Source organism: Berghia stephanieae, chromosome 7 (genome assembly GCF_034508935.2).
Source record: "Berghia stephanieae isolate SIO BIC M18660-M18661 chromosome 7, UCSD_Bste_1.3, whole genome shotgun sequence".
NCBI lineage: Eukaryota > Metazoa > Mollusca > Gastropoda > Nudibranchia > Aeolidiidae > Berghia > Berghia stephanieae.
Genome location: NC_088366.1, coordinates 29,526,047 through 29,538,546, shown reverse-complemented (window position 1 = coordinate 29,538,546; position 12,500 = coordinate 29,526,047). Strand labels below are relative to the sequence as shown.

General features: G+C 38.1%; 1 protein-coding gene across 2 annotated transcripts in view; it reads right to left on the bottom strand.

Annotated features, from left to right (window-relative positions):
- LOC144977019 (lactase/phlorizin hydrolase-like) overlaps window positions 1-12,500 on the bottom strand; it is a 45,013-nt gene that overhangs the window by 20,954 nt on the left and 11,559 nt on the right. For both annotated transcript variants that reach the window (XM_078921714.1, XM_078921715.1), the window contains 12 exons: window positions 11,896-12,080; window positions 11,366-11,422; window positions 9,872-10,016; window positions 9,051-9,187; window positions 8,194-8,321; window positions 7,026-7,153; window positions 6,088-6,220; window positions 5,340-5,523; window positions 4,900-5,045; window positions 3,578-3,674; window positions 2,159-2,291; window positions 1,089-1,273 (listed from right to left, as the gene is read on the bottom strand). In XM_078921714.1, coding sequence (XP_078777840.1) covers window positions 1,089-1,273; window positions 2,159-2,291; window positions 3,578-3,674; window positions 4,900-5,045; window positions 5,340-5,523; window positions 6,088-6,220; window positions 7,026-7,153; window positions 8,194-8,321; window positions 9,051-9,187; window positions 9,872-10,016; window positions 11,366-11,422; window positions 11,896-12,080 — 1,658 coding nt within the window. The remainder of the gene's footprint in view (window positions 1-1,088; window positions 1,274-2,158; window positions 2,292-3,577; window positions 3,675-4,899; window positions 5,046-5,339; window positions 5,524-6,087; window positions 6,221-7,025; window positions 7,154-8,193; window positions 8,322-9,050; window positions 9,188-9,871; window positions 10,017-11,365; window positions 11,423-11,895; window positions 12,081-12,500) is intronic.

The window sequence follows — 12,500 nt, the reverse complement described above, 5'->3', positions numbered from 1 at the left end:
GTCCGCCATTGTTTCAATAGTTTAGAGCCAGTTGCTGAGTTACTATGCGTCATGACGAGGGAAGTGATGTCACGACTGTTGATGGCTATTGACAGACTCAGTCCGCTCAGTCAGATCGAATATTATTGTCTATGAAGCCGTACATATCGAAGAGGAAAAAAGAAAAAAAATACCTTCCCAAAATTCAGTAGACTAGCACATTTTTACAGATAAGGATAAAAAAATGCGGATTTCAGATCTTCCATTTATCAAGAGCATGCATAATGTGTTCCACATAAATAGGGTTCAATAGTCTGATGTCACGTCGCCCAGTAACGACGAGCAGCGTGGTTCTAAACAAAGAAAATCGGTACTTTTTATTCTTCATTCTGGCAAGACTTTTCATATGTCATGTGATCATATGTATTAAGTCAAACTGATTTTATTTTTTCTCCTCTGGGTACACTTTTATGCTCGTCTGAGAAATATTTCATAAGGGCGTCCGCCATTGTCCCGATAGTTTAGAGCCAGTTACTAAGTTACTATGCGTCATGACGAGGGAAGTGACGCCATGACTGATGTGCCCTATTACGTAAGACGATTATGAGATACCGGGACTGGTTCGAGATGGACTTATTAGGAGGTCTGAAAACGAAACGGCAATTATGGGTTAGGTTTAACGGTGTTGTTATGGAGAATATCTTATGTTGGTTTGACCCTCTCCTTACCGATCATTTTCAGTACTTTCCTAAAATGGCAGGCTTACCCAGCAGAAAAATTGATTAAAAAAAAACCCCAAACAAGCTCTCTACAAAACAACTTTATGTTTAATTAAACGAAGATCATTCTTCAAAGTTTGTGATGGACAAAATAAATCTGAATTAGAAGAATGTATATTGCGTCGTAACAAATGTAACGATTTTGCTGTAGGTGGTAAGGAGAGGTTTAAGAGTATTTCCTTCACAACAATGAGCCCATAATAATTTGGATTATCAGACCTACAAAACAGTAGGACACGTCGGACTGATGGTATGAGCAAACTTGTAACCCTATTTTATCGTCATAGAAACCATTATTTTTAATTTTATAGAGCACAAGCCAGCGTTTACCTTTTAAGACTTCGCTAATATAAAGCCTGTAGTAGTGTATCCTGTGGTCATCGTGCAGGCTAGCGTTGCGGTCACTGATGCCATTCTCTGTGATGTAGACAGGGATGTTGTTGTAGTTGTACTTGAACCAGTTCATAATCTTGCGGATCCCGAAGGGAGTCACAAAAAGCCAGTTAGACCCCGAGCTAAGGATGGATTGAAATAGATGTGTTATGGTGTGATTTAAAACGTGTGTTTGCCCCCCCCCCCTCTCCCTCTCTCTCTGTGCGCGCGCGCGTGCGAATACCATAATATTGAAGATTTTTTGCATTCATTTGAGTGTGTAAGGACACTGGCACTGATTAATATCAACAGTGTATTAAAAAAATACTCAGTATGACTGGATCAGTTGGTTTCTGGAAATTTGATGATGATGATGATGATGATGATGATGATGATGATGATGATGATGATGATGATGATAATAATGTTAAAGAAGAAGAAGAAGAAGAAGAAGAAGAAGAAGAAGAAGAAGAAGAAGAAGAAGAAGAAGAAGAAGAAGAAGAAGAAGAAGAAGAAGAAGAAGAAGAAGAAGAAGAAGAAGAAGAAGAAGAAGAAGAAGATTTATTAAACACATCTCAATACGCAAAACTGTTTGGAAGAACTGACTTAAATAATTGTAAGTCCCCCGCCCAAACCAGAGCAGTACGTGACTGGAACTCTGTGCCAATCAATATTTTGGAAATTGGAAACACAGGAAAGTTCAAGATCACACTAGAAGATTCGGTACTAGATACAAGTTTCAAGTATAACGGATGTTTGCAATGGTGAGACATTTAACTAATTATAATAACACTCATATGCACGTTTAAGTTTTACATTTCCACAGCTTGACCGTGTTCGAAACGCTTCATTTCCACTAAATATATATATTTAGTGGAAATGAAGCGTTTCAAACATGGTCAAGCTGTGGAAATGTGAAACTAAACTTTATAATAGTATAATAATATATATATATATATATATATAATATATATTATTATATATATATATATATTATATATATATTATAATAATTAATTGCCGCTCACCCAACCCAATTTGGATTTCCTTCACCTCTCGTCTCTTTGTCGTTATAGTAGTTTGGAGGATCCGATGCAGGCTGTGGGTCATCCGTCTCGTATCCAGCCGAGTAGAAGTTGGAGCCAAGGAAATCAGCGGTGCCTTTTTGTACGTAAGTAAAATTTCAGATGTTAGAATAATTCAGTTGTCATGTTAGAATAGCATTTCCAATTTAGGTTGACGAGCTTTTATATAGCGCAATATCCACTAAACGTGCTCAAAGCGCTTCACAAGGGGTCCCTGACCAACAGCAACACGTAACATGTAGAACGAGATATGGCGCCTGTATAGGCGATAATACACTTTTTTTTCCCCGACAGAGACAACGCTGGTAACGGTCAGGTGCTCATTTTACACATGAGTACGGTGAGACTCAAGGACTCAACTATGCGCCGAGCGATGCTCGAACCCAGGTCCTTCCGATCCAAAAGCGAGTGTCATACCAGAAGACCACATAGCTGCACGTAATGTTTGTTGATGTTTCTTTTTTTTTTTCTTTTACGGAGGACTTACTCTTAGGTGGAAAAAATAGAAGAAAACTTTCGACTCGTATGAATCGATTTAATAAGCTGTGTCAGACACTTGATTTGAATATATTGCATTAAATTAGAGAATGAATAATTTGTTTAATTTTTAAAAAATCAAATAGCCTATATAATATTATTGAATAAGAAAGCAACAACAAAACAAGCAACTCAAAAAGACACCACAATTGAGAAAATAAAAAAAACAGACAATAGAACAATACAACAATAAAAAGATTCCCTCGCCAAATAAATAAATAAACAAAGACTACCATAAAACAACAACATTAAACCCCCCGCCCATCACCACCCAAAAAAAGAAAAAGAAAAAAGAAAAGATATAAACTCAACAACAAAACAATACAGACAAAAAATGTTCCAGATTGTGTAGTTGATTCTTACGATAAAACAAAATAAAGGCAACCATTTCTATACTCGGACAGAGAGTTTACCAATTACCATTTGCTACTCTTTAAATTTTTGGCCAGAAAACTCAGACTTCATGGAAGTCTCAGGTTTGAGAGTTTTCGGCAAGATCAGGGTCATTTTAATCAATCAATATTTGAAGGACGAATTTCATTTTAAAGTTCGGCAACATAGTATGGTTTTTGTGTCCCCAATAAACAAAGACGCTTAAAATGTGAAAAAATATCCAGAAAAAAAATTATACAACTTGTGAGATCTATATAAGAAAAAATTACGTTTGAGACATAACCGATGAGTTTAAATAATTGTTCATTTCTCTTGGATGAATTGTAAGTAACATTATCTAACTCTTTCTTTCCAGTGCACATTTTGAATTATATTTACGTATTGTATTTCGTTAATCTACCTACAAAATTGTAAAAAGGAAAGTGACTTTACCGTTGATGATTTTTTTCTCAGCGTCAGTAAATGCCGGCAGACGACTTTGAGCCAAACCTTGCTCTTTGCTTCTCTTAGCAACCTGGTCTATCAGCTCCTAAAATGTACGAAAATAATACGAATTTGAGGAAAAAGAATGGAGGGGTGGGGATGGGAGTGTGTGTGTGTGTGTGTGTGAGTATGTGTGAGTATGTGTGTGTGTGTGTGTGTGTGGGTGGGTGGGTGTGTGTGCGAGTGAGAGTGAGAGATAGATAGATAGTTAGATAGATAGATAGATGGAGAGAGAGAGAGAGAGAGAGAGAGAGAGAGAGAGAGAGAGAGAGAGAGAGAGAGAGAGAGAGAGAGGATACTCTGACGCAAATCGAGAAAACATCTTTTTTACAAATTGGCTTGGAAACCTTTTTAATTAATAAACGTTAGATCAAGATGACCCAAAATTGTCATCGTCATAAATTCATAAACCTGACTCACAGGTTCGGCTAATCTTCTCTAAACCCTGGAACATAATTAATTCTCTTTTGAATAAAATGTTCAACAATATTCATGCAAACAACCAAGTCAGGACCCTATTATGCTTTCAAAACAAGGGATTAGTGATACATAATATTAGAGGAATATGTTCGTCATCGATTCTGCCCCTTAGTTGTGTCCAACACAGTGAATACTATTATAAGGACAACTCGTATGTACATAATATTTTAAAGGGTTTGCTGGTTTTAACAAGTGAACAAAACTTACAAATTACTGATTTTTGGGAGTATTTTTTTTTGTCTTGTTTTTTTTTCTTGCTTTGCCTGACACTGTTTCATACACACCTATTCATATGTTTATCTTACAATTCACACAACGCGTAGAAAAAAGCCACAACACTGAGATACCTGTCAGATATGAATGCAGATCTGTCTATTATTGCGAAACATTCATAAGTCTACAAAATATTGGCTCCAATTTCAGAACTTCATGAGCATCTTTTGGTCATTAAACTTATTGAAAATGAAAGTTGATGCTGGACTATATAGTTTGACGGATTTTTAAGTATTAATTAATCGGGACAATTGTTGATTTTTAAAGTTAACTTATAGCGACTACAATTTTTTTTTCTTAAAAATTACGAATTTTTAACTTTTCAAGTAGGCAGGTCTGTGAATGGACTTGTAATTTTTACTCAATCACTGATCAGGGGACTGAAGTAAACGCATTCACTAAATATAAAGAATGATACCAATTTCAATTTTACGAAATGTATAAAGTCTATCAAATTGTATCTCTCGTGGTTGTATTTTGTGGTAATTTAAGAGAGGATTTGGATATAAAAAGACTACCTTGGGGTAATCCCCGTTGACAAGGATTGGATGTGCAAACCATCCACCGTAGAAGGAAATGCTTCTTTCAGCAGCTCTAGCATCGTTAGGGTCCAAAGCATTGAGAGGCTCACTCCATCCCTGGTTGATGGTAATACCCACCTCACCTGGAAAGAAAGACCGACATTAAAATCTTTAAACAATTGAAGGTACAAGGCCGTTTCCATTTTTCTATAGTACTTTAAATTTACTTTATACCTTGTAAAATGCATCTTATGTATAAGTCAGAATCAGTTAAATAACCCATATTATACAACTGCATACATATTTATTTTGAATATCACCCATAACACACACACACACACACACACGCAAACATAAACACTCACACAATTACAGACAGATGTCCTCTTTATCTATCTCTCTATCTTTCTATCTATCTATCTATTTCCCCACCATACCTTTCTGTTGTGCTTTGAACTCTTTCTCATACATACGGTACGTCTTTGCATGGGCCAGAATTAGGTTATATCCTGCTTTGTATTGTCCCTCGGCCAAGTCGTAGTTCCCTGGGGCAAAGGCTCCTTGTCCATAGCCCAGAACAGTGATAATCGGAGGCTCGTTGAACGTAATCCATAGCTTGACCTACATGATATAAGATACAGAATAGATAATATGAGACACGAGAGAGCAAGGCGCAAAATTCAGGCACCAATAGTCATTATGATAAAATGAATTTTAAAAAATGTCCTTCCATACAGGTCATAGGGTATTTTTGTCTTTAGGATTTATCTCAAGGAAAGACAAATACTAGGAGATGAGCCGCATTGAAGCGTCGCAAATTGAGTGGGAGGGATTATGTTTCTTTTCCATGGAACAACAACATAATGCTGAAAATTGGGATCAAGCTTTAGTCCTTCGTTTGTAAGTCTTCTCCATTGGTTCAACTCGTCCTCTTATCATGTTATCTGACGCCAGCAAGGCATAAAAGTGAAACAAGCACCGGTGAAAAAAATTTTAAATCTGAAATTGTGTTTCATCAGAGCAGGACAAAGCACAAAGCTTTAGAGGACAATAGAAGAAAAGAATCACCATAGAAAAAGAAATGAATAGAAAAGAGAGACTCGGGTCTCTTGACAGTCTGTTGATCGAACACAGCTCGAGTGAAGTCGGCCTGACAAGTTTACTGATTAAATATCAATGCTTTACCCGATCTCCAAATCTCTGGAAGGCAACCCTGGCGTAATTGACAAAATCATCCTGGAATTTGGTATCCAAGAATCCTCCATACTTGTCTTGTAAGGCTTGGGGCAAATCCCAGTGATATAGGGTTATCATTGGTCTGAAGATTTAAAATAAATGCAGGTTCATTGCATTTAAAATGAAAAAAAAACCCACAATGTACCATTTATAAAAGTGTATTATAATAATTTATTTCCATAAAAGAATATAATGAAATTTCTTTCATCCACACCAAGGGAAAATATCTTTATATCTCGAAAAAAAGAGATAAATATAACCTAGGCGCAAGCCGTAATACAAGGCCGCAAAGAGAGAAATTGGGGAAACATTTCTTGCTCAGAGATTAACAACAACAACAACAAAAAAAGAGATGAAAACAGCGGAGCTCGAGCCCTGGACCTCTAGATGTAACTGCAATGTCTTATCCACTCTGCCATCCCGCCCTCTAATTTTATACAAAGAGACATGACAAACAAGCACTCCCACATCTTTCTGTTTCGTTTGAAAACATTCTTGTACATTTGGTAAGTATTAGTTTTTGCAAAGACCTTTCGCCCAGTATTTGACAGGTAAGTCACGACAATTTGAAAATTTAGTGACAGGTAAAAGCAAAGTCCATTGCATTTTTAAAAAAGGCCAAAAAAAAAGAGAGAAAGAAAAGAAAAACAAAAACAAAGAAAAAACAAAAACAACAAGAAGAAAATAATGAAATAAAAACGAAAAAGAGTGACGTTTTCGTGTAATGCTATTTTAAAGACTTAACCGTTCATTTAGCCAGAAAGCTTTCATCTCATAATATTATATCAGTATATCAAAATAATCCACAACCTGGCAGCAAATCGTGTTAAGGAGTAGAAATGCGGAATATGGTTGTGTGTGTTTATAATTTCATTCTTCTGACATACTGTATATTGTTTTTAATGAGCTCGTCGATGAGGTTGTTGTAAAACTGGATTCCTTTTTCGTTGACAGAGCTGGGAGTTCCGTCAGGAAGAATTCTAGGCCAAGACAGAGAGAAACGGTAGTGGGAAACCTGAGGAATGAAAGTCCATACCATAACGTGAAAATTATAAACTTTTAGAAATATGACAATGATCTCAAAATGGTCTTATTTTGGGATAATGCAGAAAATTGAATCATAAGCCTAATTTGTAAACTTTGACTTAGAATAAAGGCATCCATTGAGGAATGGCAGCTCTGAGTTTTAAATTTTAAAATAGTCAAATCGTCTAAATCTGATCATTTTGATTTAAAACCCAACTTTCGTCATTGAACACGTATCGACATAATTTCAGATTACCTACTCGAAGGGCCACTAATATGAAAGTGTGCCAATGGCAAAACTCAAAAAAAATAAAGCAAAAACAAAAACCACCGTCCTATCCAAAGGGTATCGGTCCCTTGTTACTATCCATGACCTGGGGTAAACTCCGGCTCGAAAGGTCTTACGACTACAATTTTAAAAGATTCCCCTTAATCACCTCAAAAGTTAAATTTGTCCTTAGGGGCTATTCCAAGGGGACAATGGAATAAACAGGGCATCAGCCGCAATGCAGTCCGCGAAGCGAGAGGTGGCGAAGTGACTTGCTAAAGACAACACAGCTTGACATGGAGTCGAACTCGGTACCGTTTGGATAAGAAGCAAAGATGACTCACGCTGCCCCCCGATAACTATGAAATTAAAAGGAAGTAGAATTCCATATTCGATACATATTTTGTAGGTGTTGATGTTAGTCGAATATTGTATTGTGTTAAAAATAATCCGTTATAGTGGTCAAATCCTCCATAAGTCATTTTTGTTTTCCCCAGATCTAAAGTGAACAAATTACCTGCCTTCTGTGATGGATTAAGAAAAACAAACAAATGACGTAAAGTGAATGCAATATCAAATGTCTCTAATCAGGATGACGATGACTACAAAGATAAAGACTACGGCGATGGTGGTGCTGGTGATGATGATGATGATGATGATGATGATGATGATGATGATGATGATGATGATGACAATGATGATGAAGATGATGATGATGATGACAATGACGACGACAATGACAATGATTATGATAAACCTACGCCAAGGTTTTTCAACAGCTTAACATCTTCCATATATTTATGGTAGCTGTCGCAGGACACGTCGCCTGTTTCCTTGTGGGCAATACGGCCATTGTGAGCCCAAGTGTCCCAGATGCTTGGCCCTTTACCTGGATGGAGTAAATATTTTGTGTCAAATTTTATGCTTTTACCAGGATTTATTTCGAAAGGTACTTTATTTTAAGTAAATCGTGTCAATGCAGCCATTAATCAGAATGAGTGTGTTTTAGATTGACAGTTTACATATCAAGAGCAGATACGTACCGTGCATGCAACGAAATTCTATCAAATCGGATTAATGGAAATATATATTATAAATGTGTCCCTCCAATGTCCAGTAACTAAAATTGCAGGTGACTATGAATAAATAGTTCTTAGGGCCGAGGAAGACTTCCAAAACTGGGTTGACGAAATGAATATGGAAGTGTAGCCATACGTTCTACTACTATTGGATTTCTATGATTTCATGGCAATTAATACAAAACATGCTTGAAATCGAAGCAGGTATTCTATATCAATTTACGAGTAACCATTTTAACGTGTCGGACAACCTCTACACCTCACTTTACTATCGAATGAATAACAAAAGAAGGAGCTGTGGCAAAAGAGAAGTTTGTTGTAGTCCAAATCTTGCATACAATAGTATCATCACATTCAGGTAAACATGTTTTTTTCTTGGAAAAGAATATTATCTAATCAATCTCATAATACACGCAAACCATCTTCATGTGAATTGTAAACACCATGCACAATTTGAGGACGGATTTGAGCCTTAGCGTTACAAAACAATGTAGATGGCGGAAGAAAAAGATTACTGCTTTTTTCAAGGACCGACTTACCATCTGCATTCCAACCACCCTCTATTTGATAAGAAGACGTGGCGGTGGCCCATACAAAGTCTTTGGGAAATTGGTCATACAGAACCTCAAAGTCATTCTCCATCTGGACTATGCCTGTTGGTTGTCCTCCTAGACCACTGGGGGTTGTTGGGGAGGGGGGGGGGTAGATGTTATTACAGTTTGTACAGTGAAACAAAATTCCTCTTCCTCCTCCTCCTCCTCCTCCTCCGCCTTCTTCTTCCTATTCTTCTTCTTCTTCTTCTTCTTCTTCTTCTTCTTCTTCTTCTTCTTCTTCTTCTTCTTCCTCTCCTCCTCCTCCCCCTCTTCCTCCCCCTCTTCCTCCTCCTCCTCTTTCTTCTTCTTCTTCTTCTTCTTCTTCTTCTTCTTCTTCTTCTTCTTCTTCTTCTTCTTCTTCTTCTTCTTCTTCTTCTTCTTCTTCTTCTTCTTCTTCTTCTTCTTCTTCTTCTTCTTCTTCTTCTTCTTCTTCTTCTTCTTCTTCTTCTTCTTCTTCTTCTTCTTCTTCTTCTTCTTCTTCTTCTTCTTCGCTATTGGCAGTCAAAGCTGCGCTCTGTTGCACTCGCTTACTAATATTATTAACTGACCGTGCTGTGTTGCAGATACAATATAATTTGACAGCCGTTCCAATCTCCAGTGGCCCTAGAGGAAAATCTCATGTCTACCTAATGTATCGGATCCCTAGTTTCAAACCTCCTTCTCTCCAACCATGTTGAGCTTTGACATGAACCGATCTTAAAGAGAAAACAAAGCTAATGAATTTTTATGATCAAATTTATCACATACAAAGTGAGGCTACTCTTTACCTATAACCTGGCATAAACCCATTGTCCTTGACGACATTTGCATAATACTGTGCCGATGCCTTCTGAGTTCGTGTTTTGTTGGGATCATTGAAGTTGACGTGGTACAATCCATAGCGTTGTGAATATCCTTCAGTCCACTGGAAACAAGTGCCGCGCTGAGGACCGGACCGAGGACCGGTCCCACGGTCTTTTAGCTGTGAACCGTGGTCCAGTCCCAAAGAGGAAGACCGCCGGCGGTCCTCACTTCTTATCACCTTTCAACGGTCTCGCGCCATACTACTTCCCCAGCGATTCGTTGCCTCGGTCCTTTGCCTATCTTCCACCAATCACCACCCATCCCACTTAATTAATCGCACCCACCCCCCTTTGCCATACACTAAACGACACAGACGACCATAGAGGCAGACGACCACCTCCCTCCACTCCGCAAACCGCCCTTTCGTGTGTGAGATGGGGGGAACAGGAGGCGCACGCCTTGGACGATTCCATTATACGGGGTAAATTTCAAAATTTACTACACCATAATGATCGCAATGACAATGATCTATGATGAAGGCATGACCCCTCTTCTCTAATGGGTTATTGTTTGAAATGTATGTGACTACTAAAGATGTGTGTGTGTGTGTGTGTGTGTGTGTGTGTGTCTGTGTGTGTCGAACCTAGCAAGTTGCAAGTCTGATTTTTTGTTTTCTTTTGTCCATCTCTTGTCGCCACTCCTTTCTATCGCATTGTTGTCATTTAAAATAATACAATAATATTAAAATTTCGTTTGGTGTTTTAACTAATCAAGTAATATGAGTTTCATTAGTTTCTTCCGTCCAAAAAAACCAGTTATAACGTCTGTATTTTTAAAAGGTCCAATAGAATATTTGGGGACCCCGATAGCTCAGTTGATAGAGCACTCTCTTTATACGCAAAGGGCCAGAGATCGATCCCGGGTGCAGTCGATTTTTTTCTGAATCCCTGTCTACTCAGCAATGAATGGGTAGCTGAGTTTGTTAGATCTGGCGAAAAGTCACCATCGACCCCTCTTATCACCTCATCCACCCCCTCTTATTATAACTTCACGTCTCTCTCTTACTCTTCAATGCTCGCTGCCCTCTAATGTGTGTGTGTGTGGGGGGGGGGGGGGGTAGGAGTTGCGTGTGTGTATCAACGCCACGAACAACTCGATCAACGCCTTGGGCGATGCCATTATCTCCGTTAATGGGGATAAATTTCAAATTTTATTAAATTATCGAAGTAACAATGAAGTACGGTGAGCAAATAAAGAAGGCATCACCCCTCTTCTCTAATTAGGTTACAATTTGAAATGAGTGTGACTACTCCGTGTGTTTTACTCCTGTAGGCCACGGTTTTCATCGTGTAGCGGTCTTTAACGGTTCAAGAATGAACGGACCGGTCTAGAGACCGGTCCTTGCGGTCTTCATTTCCCAAGGACCGTAGGACCGTGGTCCTTAAGCTTGCCAAGGACCGCCCCGCACTACTGGAAACCGTCGATAAGAGATTGAACAGAATAACCTTTGATATTACAGCCATCCAGTTTGATTGCTGGAAAGAAAAAGAAAATGAAGAAGATTGTTTTGGTACAGCGAAACTAAAAACTAAAGATGAATAAGTAAGTCAGCGAATATGTAAAGAACTTTAAAAAGATGGAAGATTCACATATTATTATCTCAACAATATCATGATTCTCTCTTTTATTATTCAAATGTAAATTTTCTCACCATTTTGCGCTTTATTTCCGTCTCCAGAAGAAGACAAGGGGCATACTCACACACATATACACACAAACGCACATACACACACAGACACACACACTCACAGAGAGAAAGAGAGTGAGTGAGTGAGAGAGAGAGCGAGAGAGAGCGAGAGAGAGAGAGAGAGCGAGCGAGAGAGAGAGAGAGAGAGAGAGAGAGAGAGAGAGAGAGCGAGAGCGTATGTTGGTACGTGGTGTGAAGGAATCGAGTTTACATTTTGGTATTGAACTAGATAAAATCGCACACTTCTATCAATATACTCACATTTTAACACCTGATTCAAATGTTGCCTGTGGTACGTGATCCTATGTGCATCCTCCAGAGTGCCGTTATTATCCGACACACCGTTTGCAGTGACGTGGACTGCCGGATTACCATAGGAGTCTTTTACCCAGGATAGAACTTTTCTCAGACCAACTGGGTAACTGTAGAATACTGTGCTTGATGATCTGGGGGAAGAACAAAAAGATCTCTTTACAAATTTGACCTTCGTCAGACCTTTATCAGACCCACGAGATAACTATAGATTATTGTACTGGTGGAGAAAAAAATCCCGTTCTCTTTACAAATTTAACTTATCGCCTCAGAACTTCCTTTAGCCTATTGGATAAATATAAATAACAATGTGAAATTGATTGTAAGCTTCAATTTAATTACGAAAATAGATAAAATGGACGTTTCGGGTTTCCCCTTTATCAACAAAACAGGATGAATGAAACACTACAGATGAATGAGGTAGTGTGGTAGTGGCGTTGTTAAGATGAATAAACAAAACATTGGTGGGCAGAATTTAGTATGCTCCTTTGTAAGGAAGCACGAATTAAAATAGATATTTCTAAAATGTGCGCAATAAATTAAACGAAAAGAGG